This window comes from Ochotona curzoniae, unplaced genomic scaffold (assembly GCF_017591425.1).
Source record: "Ochotona curzoniae isolate NIBS_2020 unplaced genomic scaffold, NIBS_Ocur_1.0 scaffold_2453, whole genome shotgun sequence".
Taxonomy (NCBI): domain Eukaryota; kingdom Metazoa; phylum Chordata; class Mammalia; order Lagomorpha; family Ochotonidae; genus Ochotona; species Ochotona curzoniae.
In genome coordinates, this window is record NW_024467094.1 from 22,310,588 (window position 1) to 22,327,401 (window position 16,814).

At 53.7% G+C, this 16,814-nt stretch overlaps 2 protein-coding genes across 2 annotated transcripts; both read right to left on the reverse strand.

Moving 5' to 3' along the window:
- Window positions 1–513: 513 nt before the first annotated feature.
- EPX (eosinophil peroxidase) lies at window positions 514–8,661 on the reverse strand. Its single transcript, XM_041000946.1, has 12 exons — window positions 8,581–8,661; window positions 8,351–8,444; window positions 7,963–8,138; window positions 7,678–7,795; window positions 7,463–7,592; window positions 6,420–6,626; window positions 5,325–5,643; window positions 4,211–4,371; window positions 3,581–3,836; window positions 3,105–3,275; window positions 1,283–1,520; window positions 514–727 (listed from the first exon to the last, which is right to left on the reverse strand). The coding sequence occupies exons 1-12, from the start codon at window positions 8,654–8,656 to the stop codon at window positions 526–528; spliced, it is 2,148 nt and encodes a 715-aa protein (XP_040856880.1). The 5' UTR covers window positions 8,657–8,661; the 3' UTR covers window positions 514–525.
- Window positions 8,662–15,103: 6,442 nt separating this feature from the next.
- On the reverse strand, window positions 15,104–16,039 carry LOC121170168 (olfactory receptor 4D2). The gene has a single exon (XM_041001145.1). The coding sequence runs from the start codon at window positions 16,037–16,039 to the stop codon at window positions 15,104–15,106; it is 936 nt and encodes a 311-aa protein (XP_040857079.1).
- Between the last annotated feature and the right edge of the window lie 775 nt (window positions 16,040–16,814).

Sequence of the window (16,814 nt, forward strand, 5' to 3'; positions counted from 1 at the left end):
TGGGCCCTAGGCTCAGAGCTTGGCTCCCAGGTCCTTGCTTGTGGCGTTGATTGATAACCTGATACCCGAGAGGCTCCAAGCAGGTGTATCCATAGCTGTGAGGGTCCCAGCTGTCACCAACCAGTAAAGCCAGCTCCTGAGTTGTCACCAGCCAAAGCCTCAGCTGGGCACAGTTGCTGCAGGGGAGAAAGCTGCCTTGCGGTCTTCTTGCCATCCATCTCCCAGGAGACACTCGGGGAAGCAGCAAGACTTTGCCGAAGCAAGGAACTTTCAAACACCTAGAAATGGAGCCACCTTCAGGTATTAGTGACCACGCTGAAGGAATTAGATACCTCCTAGATAGTCCCCAGCCCTCAGCCCTGTGATGAAGTGTCAACCCAGCAGCAGGTATACTAGGCAGCCACAGAGACAAGGCACCATGTCCCTGGAAAAGAAGTGCTGTCATCTGTATTCTCTAGCGAAGGGTGTGAGGGTCCCATCCAGCTCAGGGCTGCCGGAGGAGGTCTCTGCTTACCTGCAGAAACTTCACTTGCTTCGCCAGGCAGACAGATTCAACTTGGGAATACGGCTGCAGCTCACAAAGCCCCGGGGGTAGATGTTGGCCTTGAAGATGTCCCGGGAAACGGTGGTGATACCGGTATTGTCACATATAATTCGAGACAAGGAAATCCGCTTCAGGGCCCTGCGCTGTCTCTTGGTGAAAACCCCTCGCTTCTGCCACCAGAACCTGCCAAGTGATCAAGGCGGTGGGGGTGGGGGGGAGTTACAGAGGAGTTGGCGTACATGAGCACCTGCTGTGTCTGGGGTACTTCATATACAGTATTCCATTCAGTCCTCATGAAATTCCTGCAAGGCCGGTATTACCATCTTATGAATGAAGAAACAGGTCCAGCTGCCCAATATGAAGGGTACCGTAGTCTAGGTGCCCAAACCCAAATCTGGGGTCAGGTGTTAAGCCAAAAATATTGAAGGGAACTGGGTGTTTCTGCCCCTGTTGTTTGGGACCTCCTGACCTGGAATGCGGGGGCTGACAGGTCTGTCCCCTACTTCAGGTGGCTCCTGTTCGGGCATTGTCAGTTCAGAGACACTGGGATTGTATGTGTGTCTCTCTCCCTTGGACCCCACTCTCCAGGGCAGACCTTCCCTCCCTGGTCTCCGATCCTGTGAACCAGGAAGGAAAAGAGGCTAGCAGGGATAGTCTCCACCATGGCATAGTCTTGGCATGCTCGGGTTTTCCTGCTCTATCTCCGGATCTTATTCTAGGGTAGCATTACTGACTTACCTGTCTCCATCACGGGCTCTTCTGAACTGGTGCTCAAAAAGACAGGCCAGGAGAGGCCCCACTCGAGCCCCCGGCAGCAGAGGCTCTGCGATGGCCCCGATCCAGATGTCGATATTGGCAGGTGTCCCGTACAGGTTCAGGAACTTCCTGGCTAACTCCTGGTTTTTCAGCACCCTGCTAAGCTGGGCCAAATTCTGGGGCTGGGAGAGCCCACAGAAGCGCCTCCAAGCATTGTAACCTGTTGCGAGAGGGAGAAAAGCAGTTTTGGTCTTGTTGTGCCACTCCCCATCCCCCATTACCTTCTTCTCTTCACAAGTCCTCAGAGACGGAGCTCTGTGGCCAGTCAATACTGGACACAAGAGGACCCCTTTTCGAAAGACCAGACTGCCATTTCTTTTGTTTAAAATGTGAGCAGACAGCCACGCTGCATGCCCCCCAAAACTCACCGCTTCATAGCTGACATTTAGCAATTCAGTAAGGCTATTGGGCTTATGTGCATTGACTGGGCATAAGTAAAATGGTACCCAGACCAAGTAAGTCCTTGCAAAAAGGTTCACGGGGAAAAAAAATGGAACTTAAAGACAATACACATTTGCATGCTTTGTTTTGTTTTGTTCTTGTTTTGGTAAAGAGGCAGGTTTGTAGAATGAATGAGCAAATGAACAAATCAACAAGTGAAAATCATGGGTAAAATTCACCTACTCAGAAAAGCACTGCATACCATGTGATTCCATTTATATTAAACTGGGCAGAAGTGGAGGCTGTCTCTCAGCGAAACATGCCACATTCTACCACTGAGCATTGTTGCCTGGGTGTCATCAGGGCTCTCCCAGCACCTGTGTAATACATTCTGGCATGCTAGTTCTGTCTGGTATATTTGAATTTGAGCAACCACGACTTAAGTTCTTATCACTAAAAAACAGAATTAAATGCCAAATTTAGTATTGGGTCACGTCCAGCTGAGTTAGAACTTGAGCGGCTGGTCATCGCAGCTCCCCAGCAGGGGGCACTGAAGCACCTTAGCTTTTAGGAGCATCTTCCTGTCCGTGAAAAAATGGGGACTGCCAGGGGCTGCCAAGTTGAACAGGCAACAAGGAGTCCCATGCCATTGCACTCCTTCCTATGTGGCCCCATCAGCCGAGGCACGTGGGGCTTCCAATTCTATCTGGACAGGGAGTGGGGAGGACAGGGAGGTCAGGCTTTGGCCGGAGTCTTCCTCAGTGCGTGGAACAGGGTGGGACAGGATGCATTTTAAAGCACGTTCAGATTTCAGTGCTTTCTACCTGCATGACTTTGGAAAATTACTGGTTGCCTGTGCACTTATTTCCTCAGCTATAAAACAACTGAAATGTAGCCAATTCTCAGCATCATTGGGAAAACTCTGCCAGGATTACTACTTCACCTTTCTGGGATAAGCCTTTGTGCCTCACCAAACAGCCTTAGTTTTACTCCAGCTGCTCCTTGCCTCTGGGGCAGCTTATCTTTCTCCACCTAGAGCAGGGGAGCCAGTTGCTGTAGCTCTGAACTTTTCATCTTTTTCCTTAGGACTAGCGGGGTGGCGTGGGGAGGAACTGTCTCCTTTTCACTTGTATAACTACTGATGTTCCTCCCTTGGAAGGCCCTCATCTCCTCACCTCAGCTCCTGTGTCCTCAAAGTACTCCCCATCTTGTAGTGAAAATCTAAAATCAGAGACCCTAGAGGAGACAGGCAGCCAACAGGTGTCCCCAGAAGGGCCTGCCTCTCCTCGTCCTCACTACACCTCCTGCAGACAGTCCCAGTCAGAAAACAGGCGCCCAGCCTCTCCTCTAAACCAGACCTCACCTGGGAGGCCATGGTCCCGGCTGCGCTGCATGTTGAGAGCCGCCAGGTCCAGCCCGATCCGCCTCACTTGCCGAAACAGCCGGTCCCGGAGTTCATCCACCATCATGGCATCCTGCCGGTTCAGCTTAGCAGGGGTGGCCATGAGGCCGCGCAGGATGGGATCGATGCCACCTGGTGGCAGGAGTGTGATTGGCACCTTGCACCAGCCTTCACAGAAACCGAGCCCACACTTGGGACACCCCAATGCTTGGTGGGGCCAAAGCTGGGGGCCATGAACGTTGGAGCGGGAGAGGACAAGAGGCTCCTTTCAGGCCCACAGTATGTTCATCTACCATCAGCCCTTCTACTCTTAAAAATCCTTCCCAACAGGCCAGATGGCCATGACTTTCCCCACGGCCCTGAAGTGACATTAGCAGTGAATGGGGCCCACCTCATACCCAACCCCACCCCTATTTGCCCCTGGAATCTGTGGTCACCTTCGTACACAATCCTCCAACTAGCAAAGAAGGCAGAGCTCAGAGGGACGTGGGAGTTTCTGGTTGAGGCCTGGTATCGGCTGTCCAGACGGAACATGAAGGGCTGCAGCATGGTGTGGCCGAAGCGGAAGGCCAGGGTGAAGACATTGGACACGCGCGGGTCCACTTTGGAGTAATACCCTCTGTAACGTCCCAAGCTTCTCTTGGCCCGGGCCTTGCCCAGGACCAGAGGCAGAAAGTCTCGATAGGTGATGATCTGGAGGAGAAGTCGCCTGAGGACAGGGTCCAGTGGCCACCAGGCCCACACCCCTGCTGGGGCGTGTACACACCCTGTGCTTTCCAAAGGGCTCTTCACTCCCACAATTTCTGTATTTTCATCCTATCAAGTGCAGCAACATTCACTTCCCACTGCAGGGTGGGGGATGCCTTAACCGCAACCCCCACCACCCCCACCACACCACCACCAGGGCCAGGATGACACAGTGAAGGGCAGAAGAGGGGAATGGGGTCACGTTGGGTCCACCCCAATCTCCAGCCCCAGCTGGCTTTAGCCATGACACTGTGCTTGAGTGTAAGGAGGGTCTTTCTGAGGTTGCCTTCTGCAGCATGCTGAGACCCCAAGCTTCCTACCTGGACCATGGCCCCCACGATCTTGCGTGCCTCCTGATATAGCCGGTTTCCACTCCATCGGGGATTCAATCGTCTCAGCTCAGTCGCCAGCCGGTTGTGCTCACGCACAAAGAGGGTGTGCATGGCTGCCAGTTTGGGGGTTTCGGTGGACCGGGAATCACCTTAAAAACCCCAATTTCACAGTAGCCATAACCCTTCCCAGGCAAGTGTGTTTCTGTGAGGGCAGACATCTGGGGGTTGCAGGGTTGCGGTGGGCAAATCCTGGCCTTGCTGGTCCCTCACCTCCTCAGCTCCACTGAATCTCCCACTGCCCCTCTTCCCTTCCCTATGGGCTGGGGCAGTTTGGGCTGGGGGTGGGGAAGGCAGGGCAGCTGCTGGCCTCAGGCAGGGCGATCTGTCTAGTGATTCTACTCCACAGGAAGACAGGGTGCAGCCCACGCCAGCTGCGATAGAGAGATCTAGACAAGCTGGGGACCCCAACTGCACTCCTGTGTGAATTCGCTGACCCGAACTAACCTATTTTCCTCCTGGAACTCGCTGTCCATGCTTCTTTCCCAGGAGCCCAAGAGCGAGCCAGGCTTGGGAAGCCCTGCCCCTGCCCCCAGACCTCCTCCTACAGGGCTCTTAACAGATGCCTTTTGTGCCAGGCCTTAGTTAAACGATGTCTCAGGCAGGCATTTTCATACACGCGTGCGTGGTCCTGCGGGAGGGAGGCTCCCGTGGCTGCTGGTCCCCGTATGGGCTCTGCCGTTGACTGAGGCCACCGGGGCTGGGCAGCAGCATGAAGCTGATAGGAATCCTCCCTTTCTAACAAAGGGGTCATTACTGTAGGACGGAAGCTGCACAGGTGCGACTGCACAGCGGGTGGGCGGATCTGCCGCCCAAACAAGGGCCTTTCCGGTGTGGGAGGCGCAGGGCCCCTTGTCGTTGACGAGGGTCGCGCAGGGGTCGCAGGCGGCGCACACCGCGTGGCCCACAGAGGCCCTGGCGGCTGCCCCGGGCTTGGCACGAAGGCGCAAGGCCTGCCCCGTTTCTCCTCAGCCCACGTAGCCTCCCGCCCCACCCTGAGCGTCCGCCGGCAGCTTCCGGGGGGGTGATGCCACCCGCGCCTAACCTGCCAGGAAGCAGGGGATGCGCGCCGAGCGGTTGGTGAGGAGGCAGGGGTCGTCGTGCAGGTTGTCGAAGGGCAGCAGGGCCCGGCCGTGGTCGCTGAAGCGCTGGTTGACGGCCAGCAGCCCCAGCTGGTTGGTCTGGTTGCGGAGCCGCAGCGCCAGGGGCTCCTCACTGCCGTACACCATGCTGGCGTCCACGAAGGAGGTGAGTGCGTTCAGCTGGTTGCGCACTTTGCCCTGGTTCCCGGGGCAGGCGGGTGCCGAGCGGAAGAAAGGGATGCAGTCGCGCTGGTTCTTGATGCGAGGGTCGTTGGGTGGGATCTGAGGTATGGAAGACAGCCTGGGTCGCTGGGAGACCCCTCAGGAGCAGGCGCCTCCTCTTGCTCCTTCCCAAACTCCCTCCAACCCCTATTCCACAGTCCCCTCCTCCTCTGGGAAGCCCTGCTTGGCTCACCCAGACCCCGACCACTCCTCACACCCTGTCTGAGTGTCCGTTGTGTCAGAGGGACGTGAACGGTTAGAAATGGCTGAGGCTTTTGAAGCAGCCTAGACCCTCAATTTGCGGGTAGGGAAGAAGGGGGCGGAGGCGGCAGCTGATTAGCGAGAGAGTTGGGATTCGAACTCTGTTCTGACATTTAGGCCTGTGTTCCTTAAATTCTATTCAAGAGCTGCTAAGCCTCTGTTTCACTGGGAGCCTCGGAGACTGGGAAGGTCAAACCTCCAGTGCAGGCTGCAGGAGCCAAGTAGTTCTGTGAAAACCACACACACACACACACACACGCACGCATGCACGCACACATACACACACGCATGCACGCACACACACATGCACGCACGCAGAGTTTAGTAGTGCCTCTGCGCTGTGATGATGTTTGCCATGCTTGGTATAAAAGAGAAATGCTGGAGGTGTGTTAGGGAGATCTGGGAAGGCCTCCCAGAAGAGGTGTCCTGATTGCTGCCTCCTCTGGTCAGCCTGAACTGAGGCCCACTCCCAGCCAGGACAGGTGTATGGCCACGTGAAGCAGATGCTCCACCTTCCAGATCCCTGCCTGCACTCTGTGCCAGGCCCCTGAGCCTGGGAGAGCGGCCGACAGTACCTTGATGGGGAAGCAGGGGGGCAGCTGGGCACAGGTCTTCTCACAGTCCACACCGGCAGTGAAGGCCACCCGGGCTGGGGACTCGGGTGAGAAGTCCAGGTCATGGTCGATGAACTGGCCCCACTGCATGAACATGAGAGCTCGGCCCCGGTCTGAGGCCAGCCGGTTGCTGGGGAAGCGTACGATCTGGTTGGAGACAGCCCGGACCTGTGGGAAGCCAAGGTCAGCTTGGGCCCCTTGGCCGGCCGTGCCGACCCCGGGGGGCAGCAGCGCCCCCTACTGGACCGGAAAGAGTTCTCTCCTTGCTCATCCCTGAGATAGGACCGCCTCCTGCCCCAGCTGTGGTTCCTGGGAGGAGGCCCCTGGCTGAGTTCCCGAGGGCTCCTCTGGAAGTCAGTAAAGGAGTTGGGCCTGGCTGGCTGACAGGCCGGCTGACACTTCACCAGCTCTTCCAGAGAGCGGATAGATCTTTCAGAGAGCGAATAGATCGCATTGATAAATCAGTGCCTAGACCGATAGATAATCAGAAAATAGAAAGTTGTCACGGACATGTGACTGATTACAAGCTTCTAGGTAATACATGTGAGCATACTGAGAATTAGATGGGGAAGGGAGAGGAGTCATGGAAGAAACTGATAAGTGGTGAGCGATGGACTGTGTGATATGTTAATAGGAATACTGTATCATACTGATGAGTGGGTATGTCTAAGAGACACATAGAAGCGCATAGCATTTCCTACCTACTAGAGACTTGGACAGTTCTGCTCTTAAGAGAAAAAAATACACCCCATACTGCAGTGGCATTAGTGGGTCACCCCTCTGCAGCTGCGTATGCCAAGTACTAATTAATATTGACACCATGCTTTGAGTCAGGGGTCGAGTGCTGCTCAGCAGAGAAGCCAGTTGAGACCCAGGACTGGCTGATTGCCAGTCAGGCAGCTGGTAAGTGGGGGAGCCTGGTTTATGCCCTGACAGCCCAGCTCCAGGCTGTCTTCCCCTGCTGGGGCTCCAAGGCCTCCTCTCGGCCCTCCCCTACAACTCACGAGGGGGAGGAGGAAGCCGTTGCGCTTCTTGTAGGGGGTCCAGCCAAAGGGGAGCGATCGCCCGTCCTCATACTCAGCTGGCAGCCAGCGTGCCAGGGCCTGGTTGGAGGCCCCCAGCCAGGGTTTCTTCCTGTAGCAGTGGACAGATCAGGGTTAGCAGGAAGGTTGGAGCCTGCATACTGAGAGAGGGGTCCTGAGTCAGTCCCGGCACCTACTTATTGTTGCATCGGCCAGTGATGGTGCGATATTTATTGCTGCATTTCTCTGCCTGCTCCTGAGTGCTGCAGCCACTGGCCTGGGACAGCAGGCGCAGCTGGGGTTCCGTTAACACATCTGGGGGATGTGGGGAACAGATAGTTAGGGCCCTGACTGCTTTGCGAGCTTGGCTGTTGCGTGTCTCCCACCCCTGGTCCCTCTGTCTTCTGCACATCTCAAGGCTGTAGTGCCCTGCTCTTTCCTGCTGGCTTCCTTCCACTCCCAGGCCAGTACCAGGCTAGTACCAGTGACATTGAAGGATCTGGAGTCCTGGTGCCACAACTTCTCTTCCAACAGCCCCAGAGTCACATGCAGATAGTCAGCAGCCCTCACGGCTGTCCTGGTGGCCGCCACTGGCTGCTTGAAGTAGGACAGGAGATCCATGGGGCTGGCCGAGCCACTGCGGAGCCGCTGCCTGATGCTGCCCGGGAGAGCAGGAATAGGAGCTGCAGGAAGGGCACAGAGCCGCCCAGCCAAGCTCCAGATGGGGCTGGCCAGTCAGGACAGTGCGAGGCCCACAGGAGGGAGAGAAGGCAGACTGCCCACCCACCAGGGAGGCTCTAGTGCCCTGGGGTGTGTTGGGTGAGATGACCCCAACTGAGCCCATTCACTACCTCATCCAGCCAGGCCTACCTCTTCTGAGTCCGATTGTAGGCAGCATCCACCAGCCACTTGGCCTCAGCGAGGCAGCCCTGAACGACTGAGGTCTCCACCGTCCTGGGGGAGGCTGTTCAGGGGGACAGGACCTCAGAGCACAGGAGAGCCACAGACACCCCCTCAACTCCTCGTGCCAAGCCCACTTCCCTCCCCACTTCCCTTCCCTCCCTCTGGACCTCCTCCTCAGTTGTCCAGGGGGCTATTACCTTGGTCAGTGCCCTCACAGGGCTGGGCGAGGAGGAGTGGGGCTAGGAGCCCTGCCAGGGTCAGAAGCAGCTGCATCTCTGTAAGTGAGCCACAACTGGCTGAACCTGCGATACCCTCTGACAGACAGAGGACCCTCAGCTGGATCCCACTTCCTCCTCCTATGGGTACAGCTGAGAAGGGCCTTTTATATGCCCTTCGGGGGTTGAGGAGGACAGCCCTATGAGTCCAGCCCTGTAGGTGGAGCCCTGGCACCTCCCTCTGGTTTCTGGGCAGCCGTGAGTCTGAAATGCCCTCTCACACCTCGCTCTGTCCCATCCTCTTCCATTGAGACCAATGATGACTTTCTCCGAGACCCAGCACAGTGCCAGGGTGACCTAAGAGCAGTATGCCTCAGGCGTATGTGTGAGGGCAGTCAGAGTGTGTGATCCCGGGCAAGTCACATGCCCCTCTGGGCCTTGGTTTCCACATCCCTAACATGGGAGTGGGTCCAGACATTTAGAAAGACTCCTCTCTTGGCCCAGGAGGCAGACACCAAGTTTTATTTTGTATCCCCCATACTCAACACTGGCAGATGTTCAGTAATTATTTGTTGAGCGAAGAGCTGATAGATGCTCAGCTGGTCCTCCCAGCTCTCGCCATTGGACCCGGAGAGGATGAGACAATGGCAGAGCCTGGGGCTTTTGGGAAGACTGTGAGATGTCACAGGAAAACACGCACCAGGGTGAGCTGTTGGCAGCAGGGTTGCCAAGAGGCTATGGGCTTGCTGCTTTTCCTTACTTAATCTGTTTTTAAAAATTATTCATCTGAATGTCAGAGCCAGACACAAAAAAGAGAGAGGGAGAATGCTGGTTCATTCCCCAGATGCCACCCAGCACTCACAGCCGTGCCAGGCCTATGCCGGGAGTCCAGAGTTCGATGAGGGCTCTCATGTGGGTGGCAGGGACTCAAGTGCTTGAGCCATCACCTGTGGCTCTCCAAGGTGTGCCTTGGCAGGCAGTGGGAATCAGAAGCCAGCACTTGATGTGGGACCACAGCCCTGCACTGTGTTCTACTTCTCTGGATGTTTGTTCCTTGTATGTGGGGGTTGGGTCTACTCTAAAGCCTGGAGTAGACCTTGACTTCCTCTGGGCCTGGTTTTGAGGCAGTTTCTTTGGAGGTAACCCATCACAGGGGCTGTAGTGTAGAACGGCTGTCACCAGTCTGTCTCCCAGGGCCCATGCTCTCTGCCCCTCCTTATTTTCTCCCCTATCTCCCCTTGGGCTGGTGCTGACTGCCCCTTGCATCGAACCCCACACCCCGATCCACATGGAGTGCATATGGTCCTCCCTGAGATCCAGCTCCTCGGTGGTCTGTGCTGTGCCCACAGCCAGCCTTTCCTTTCCCGTCTTCAGGTGGACATGTCTGTCCCTTCCTCAGGGAGGACCCTGAGCAGGGCTGTTGCAGGCATCATTGATGTCTCCAATGTGTCCTGCATTGCCATTCCTCCTGGCCTGACTGACGGTTACTCTTGAGACAGCCATTCTGCTGTGGCAACCCCTCTTAATCTTATCTCCTTATCTTCAGTGAAGGTCCTCTGATGACAAATAGCCTGGGTGACAAGTCACTATTTTGGAACTCAAAGGGCACTAGGTTCCTTGTGCATGGCTCAGGTTTGGACTTCTGTCCCCAAGCCCGTGAGGTGGGGACAGTGGAGCCCAAAGAGGAAAACTCTGGCTGGGTGCTCCCCAACCCTGCCCTGCCTCCTCTCCCCTTGTAGCCAGGTGCCCCCAGGAGCCCAATCTGGTCTCCTGCATGGGTGACAGAAAATCAGATTACTTGGGCCATCACTGCTGCCTCCCAAAGTCCACATTTTAGCAAACCGTTAGGGTCAGGCAGGTGCATCTGCGCTGCTGGCCCAGTGGCCACCCCTCTGTGAACTTGTTATGAAGACCTTTATCTTACATTTCACTGTCTGCATTTGTTCACTGCTTTAAATGGGTGCAGAGAAACAAATCCAGACCAAAGCTCCAAATGGGTGCAGAGAAACAAATCCAGTTGTCCTGCATCTTTGCCATCCCTGTGCAGTCTCTGTGGACATGGAGTTACCACGAGAGTTCTTAGCATGGCACCGCGAGCAGGGTTGCCCCTGCAGCTGGCATCACTTACAGGAGCCTGAACCACAGCACTTTTTCAGTGCACATGTGCAGGCTGCCAACAGAGCCGGCCGTTCCACCTGTTGCTTTGTGCTTTAAAGATAGTGCTTGGGATGGTACTTGGCAATGGGAAAGCATTCTCTCAAAGCTTCCCACACATCAGTCAAGCTTGCTAGTCAGCAACAGCAACTGTGGAGAATGGGCCTAATGGGAGGCCTAACTGTGACATTTAAAATTGCCACTGTGGAGGCCGTCGCTCGCATGTCACTCTCACATGTGTAGTCTCACTGCTTGCAAGACCCTGTGGATTGGACACCCTTTGTATTCAACATGTAGGTGATTGTTTCCCCTGCCTTGCTCTTGGTCCTCTTCCACTTCCCTTCACTGAATAACAAGGCAGGAGACTACACGCACGCACACACACACACACACACGCGCACACACACACACACACACACACACACACACACACACACAGAGTTTAGGTCCCTGGGGAAAGGGATTAGGGATCCTGGGTTTTGAACATCTGCACGTGGGGAAGGGCAGCTCATATGCTCTGCTGGGATGAGCCCAGCCCACTCAGAGTTACTGTGGGGTCGATGCACAGTGCTCCCCCCCACAGGCCTTTCCAAGACTTCCCAGGCCAGGCAAGAGCTAGCCAATGTCCACTCTCACCTAACTTACTTAGCCCTGATCTCTCAGAAATTTTCTGATGTCCCTTGTTCCTCCTCACCTCAGATCTCTGCAGAAGCTCCCTTTGCCTGTTTAACTTCCACTCATTTCCCCAACTGAACTGAGCCATCACTCCCTCCAGAAAGTCTTCCCTCATGCCCTCTGTGTTCACTCCCCATTCAGTAGAGTCCGATGCCCCCCTCCACGATGTCCCTATGCCCATCTCCTGGGTGGGCTGAAGAGTCTTTTTTGGGGAACCTTATGCCTGCTCTTATTTATGGCTGGTCATGTGCTCAGCACCCAGCACAGAGCTGGGGCCAGAGCCAGCGCTCGGGAAATGTTGTAGAAGTCAAGTTGCTGGTGTCCTAGCCTGTAAGCCCACATGCTCTTCTCTGCCTTGGCAAAGAAGGCGCAAACATTACCCTGAGCTGGGATTTCCCACATGGTCTTCCTTTACCAGAGGGCACTTTGGCTACTCTTAAGTCTTGACCCTGATATATCAGGTGCAGCGGTGGGGTAGGAGTCGGAGGCCAGCATGGAGGGGATGTGGAGATGGGAGAGCCTTCGGGTGGGCACCACCTGGGTCTTGTGGCTACCCCTAGTGCACAACTGAGAAGACAGGAGCCTGAGCTGTGGGTAGTTGCTGTGGGTTCTGTCCAAGATGTGAGCTTAGACAACCCAATGAGTGTGGAGCTGTGTGCCAGGGACAGCAGTCACCTCACATGGTTGGTTGTGAGCTCAGCTTCCTACCAGGCCTGTGGGTGGTCTTCCCTCTGGAAGTGGAATTTGGGGACTGCCACTGGATGGGCAAGACTGGGGTCTGGTTGTGCTTAGAGCTTGGGAGTTGGTGGGGAGAGCCCTTCCTCCAAAAGGGAAATGGGCAAGATAAGATCCAGATGGAACCATACAGGGGAAGAGGTTTGGAATGGAGCCAGAAAGCAGACACCTCTTGGGATGACAAGGGTGCTGGAGGCTAGGAATAGGGGCTGATGAAGAGAGGAAGGTAGGGGAGTTCTCCTGCTTTCTCAGGGCTGTGGGAGCAGGAGGCCCTGGGCACTCACTCATCTGACCTCGTCAGCACTCACCCTCCCTGTTCCTGTTCCTCCAGGCAGGTTCTTGGGGATTGGCACAGTCTGGCTGCTGCCCCTCTGTTCTCCAAGGCCACTCCACCTCACTGTCTCCTCTCTTATCCCTTCTGAGGGTCATTCAGCAGAGGCACACGTTTGTTCTGTTGCCTGCTGTAACCTCAGTTCCCTACACAGTGACTGGCAGGGCTTCATCTGGGGTGTGGAATGGCTGCATTCACTGTGACCTTGCTACTCGTGGCTTTTTTCCTGTACCTTTGGGAGGACTTGGTGCTGTCAGTCAAGGGCATTGCTCTCCTCAGCCCAGGCCAACTCAGGTCAGTTGAGATCCAGGCCTTGAACCATGAGGGCAGCTTCCTGCCAGGCATCTTGCAACTGCAATACCTAAGAACTTTCCCCTCCCACCTTGCCTGACAGGCTCAAAACCTCAAGCTTCTGCAACCACTTGCACAAGAACGGTCTGCCAGCCTCGGGGGAGCCACTGGCTACAGGTTTGATTGGATCTCTTTATCTGCCCAGCTTCAACGGCACCTGTTGAGACCACAGGGTAGAGTAGAGCTGGTGGGCTCCCAGGGGCTCCTGGGAAGGGAGTCCTTGGCTCTGTTCTCATGTTGAGAACGCATACATGCAGGGAGAAGAGGCTTGTCTCAAACTGCAGTGGTTCCACTTTGTACTAGAGGCTAGACTGGGCCAGCAGGTGGCATAGGTGTGTGCACATATGTGTGCCTGTGTGGGATCCAGAATCTAGATCAACACAAGGCTGGAGGACTCTCCTCCTGAGAGTGGCAGCTTTGAGTGCTCTGCACTTAGTGAAGCTGGAGAAAAATGCCTTCTGGGGCCTTGGAGAGCAGGTCTTAAGTGTAGCACCATCACCTACTAGGTGACATGACAGGTAGGTGGGAAACAGTTTGGTGCAGAGAAATCTAGACACACCATGGTGTTGGGAAAAGGAAGATGACCCAGACAGATAAAAAGACTAAACTGACATGAATAGGTGTTATGGTACAAGCGGCTAAGTCACTGCCTGTGACACCTGCATCACATCTTGGAGTGTCAATTAAAGTCCTGGTAGCTCTGCTTTGGCTCCAGTTTCCTGCTAATGTATCCTGGGACAGAATGGATGGTTGGACCCCTGCCACCAAGTGGGAGAGTATGGAATTTCAGGCTCCTGATTTTGCCCTGGCCCAGCACTGGCTGTTGTGGATACCTGGGGAGTGAACTAGCAGGTGGAAGCACTCTCTCTCTCTCTTTTTCTTAAATATTTACTTATTTTTATTTGATATGCAGATTTACCAAGAGGAAATTTGGAGAGACAGATCTTCCATTCTCTAGTTTACTACCCAAATGGCCACAACAGCCAGAGCTGAACTGGTCTGCAGCCTGGAGCCTAGAGATTCTTCCAAGTCTCCCACATGGAGGCAGGGGCCCAAGAACTTGGGCCATCCTGTGCTACTTTCTCAGGCAAATTAGCATGAAGCTGGATTGAAAGTGGAAAAGCCAGGACTCTAAACAGCACCCGATGGAATGCTAATACCTCAGGCAAAGGCTTACATAGTTTGCCATAGTGCTGGACCCTTTTCTTTCTCCTCCTCGTTCCTTTCCCTTGAAGTAGATAAAAACAAGTAAATATAAGAAAAAAGAGAACAAAGTCAACATAAAGGAAGAAAGAGGAATAGAACGGAGAGACACCAGTAAAGGTATCTCTAGAGCATGTTCGATGGATAAAGTGCTGCATTATAACACATATGGTTGTTTCAAATATGAATAAAGAAATAAGGAAAGGAGGAAGGAAAATAGGAGTGGAGAGGAAGAGGAAGGAAAGGAGGATGGATGGAAGGAAGGAAGAATCTTTTGGTTTCTGTTTGCAAGAATTGTTGATCTGGCAGGTTAATGGGTGGGAAGGGCAGGAAATAGTCAGACTCTTGCACACATGGCAGCAAGTCTGTGCCCATCATTATGGGCTCCTGGTTGTGTCCCACGGTTTATCCTGCAATGGGAGTTAAGCCTCTTTCTTCTGTGCCGCCTTCACTTCATTTATAAGCAGTGTCATATTTACAAAGCATAAGTACACTGATGCAAGAATAAATGTCACAGACAGTGGCAGCGTTTCTCTTACGGGATATGAGCTTTGCAAATTATTTCTCATTATTTAAAATTTTGGTCTTTGAGACCACTTGGATGATTTCCTCATTGATGCTTTTTCATACCAGCTGATGAGATAGAAGGCATGATACCAAAGCGTTTAGGTAACTGAGCCAAGGTCAGCAACTGGGTAAAGCTCACAGCTCCAGACTTTACACTTAAAACTACAGTCTGATGCTGTCTGTAATACTGTGGCTTCAGACGAAGAGGAAATGCTGAGAAGAGAATCAAAATACAGGAAATTCACCAAAAGCTAGTGTCCACCTGGAGCGGGAAACAAATTGTGCTTACTAGGGCATGGGGACAGTTCAAACAAACCTGAGTCTATGAAGAAAACTAACTGCTGACCAGAACTTTGAGTAAGTTGTGTAGTTATAAACAGCAAAACCTTCCAAGATGATTCTTTGAACAAATCCATTGACTAGGAAGAAACCAGATGCAGAAGATCTCTGACACTTTGCAAGGGAATAAAGACAAGATTCTTTCCATTGTCACTCCCTTTTACACACCAGGCAATGCCGCCCCAATCTCTTCAGTGCTGCCTGCATCTCCTGGTTCCTCAGGGTGTAGATCATGGGGTTAAGCATAGGGGTCATGACTGTGTGACTGATGGACACTGCTTTGTCCATGGGGAATGAGGTGAAGGGCCGAGCATAGAGGTAAATGCTTGGAATGAAGATCATGGACACCACAATGATGTGGGTGGTGCAGGTGGAAGCTGCCTTCTTCCTCGCCTCCTTCGGATAGGACCTCAGCATCACCAGGATGATGGCATAGGAGACCAGGAGGATGAGGAAGCAAATGACGTCTAGCATGCCACTGTTGGAGATCATGAGGAATTCCAGGAGGGAAGTGTCTGTGCAAGCAAGTCTCAGCACTTGGGGGACATCACAGTAGAAGTTGTCCAGGATGTTGGGGCCACAGAAAGGCAGGGGAATCATCAGAGATACCTGCACAATGGAGTGGGCAAAGCCTCCTGCCCAGGAAGCCACCACCAGTGCCACACACAGCCGAGTGTTCATGATGGTGACATAGTGGAGAGGCCGGGAGATGGCTATGAGGCGGTCATAGGCCATCACTGAGAGGAAGAAGACCATGACTCCTCCGAGGAAGTGAAAGAAGAAAATCTGAGCCATGCATCCCTGGTAGGAGATGGTTTTCTGCTCAGAGAGCAAGTCCGCCAGCATCTTTGGACAGGTGACTGAGGAGAAGCAGAGGTCTACAACAGCCAAGTTTCTCAGCAGGAAGTACATGGGCACATGGAGCTGGGAGTCAGAGGTCACTGTGAAGATGATGAGGAGGTTTCCCGTGACCGTGGTGATGTAGACCAGGAGGAAGACCAGGAACAATGAGAGCTGGAGCTCCCGAGTCTGTGTGAGCCCCAGGAACACAAAATACGACACCCACGTGACGTTCCTGAGCTCCATGCTGCCTTGGGGATGCAGCTCTAGTCACTCACGCACATTTGGTCATCAGGGATTCAGATGGCCCAGGTCCATCTGGGTGGGCGAGCATCCTCAGGTGCAGATGTGACACGAGGCACTGCCTGAATGGTGTGTCTGAGGAGTTTAAAAGCTGGGGCAGGAAGGCTCACCCTTGAGATGCTGCAAGGCATCCAGGATCACAGGCAACTCATCCTCAAGACCAGTATGTGCTGCAGTGGAAGGAAGACACTTGGTGCCACTCAGACCTGGAGGCAAACTTCAGGTCACCATTTCCATGAGAATATACCATGCATAGCTTTCTCTTCTCTGTGGGTTTCAGGTTCCACATCTGAGTGTAGGAAATAAAAATGGTGCTTAGAATAGAATGGTCTCAAACTAGAACAGAACAACATGCTAAAGACTGCTTTGAGTTGACCAAATCTATCCCAAATATGTGTCAAAGGCAGACTCTTGGAAGCTCAAGAAAATTTTATTTACTGGTTGTTCCGACTGCTATACTGCCCCATTCCACCACACACACAAGCAAGGAGCAACCATGTATATGATGTGAATCATGTAATCAGCCAAGCTTACATCCACGCACAATACCAATGATACAATCAACTGCATGACATTGAGCCGATATCCAGTTGAAGCATCATACACTTTTAAATATCCAGTCAGCTAGAGTCGCATCCTACCCAGTAGTGAACAGCACAACCGGAAAAACAGGACCTTCCAATTAGGACATACAGAAAGCAATTTGTGTCAATCGGCT

Excerpts from the sequence above, each read along its gene's own strand:
- EPX (XM_041000946.1), bottom strand. The coding sequence starts at position 8,656 with ATGCAGCTGCTTCTGACCCTGGCAGGGCTCCTAGCCCCACTCCTCCTC. Across the intron at positions 7,593-7,677 it reads ACTGGCCGATGCAACAATAA|GAAGAAACCCTGGCTGGGGG; the intron begins GTAGGTGCCGGG and ends CCACTGCTACAG. Across the intron at positions 3,837-4,210 it reads TCGTGGGGGCCATGGTCCAG|ATCATCACCTATCGAGACTT; the intron begins GTAGGAAGCTTG and ends CTTCTCCTCCAG.
- LOC121170168 (XM_041001145.1), bottom strand. The coding sequence starts at position 16,039 with ATGGAGCTCAGGAACGTCACGTGGGTGTCGTATTTTGTGTTCCTGGGG.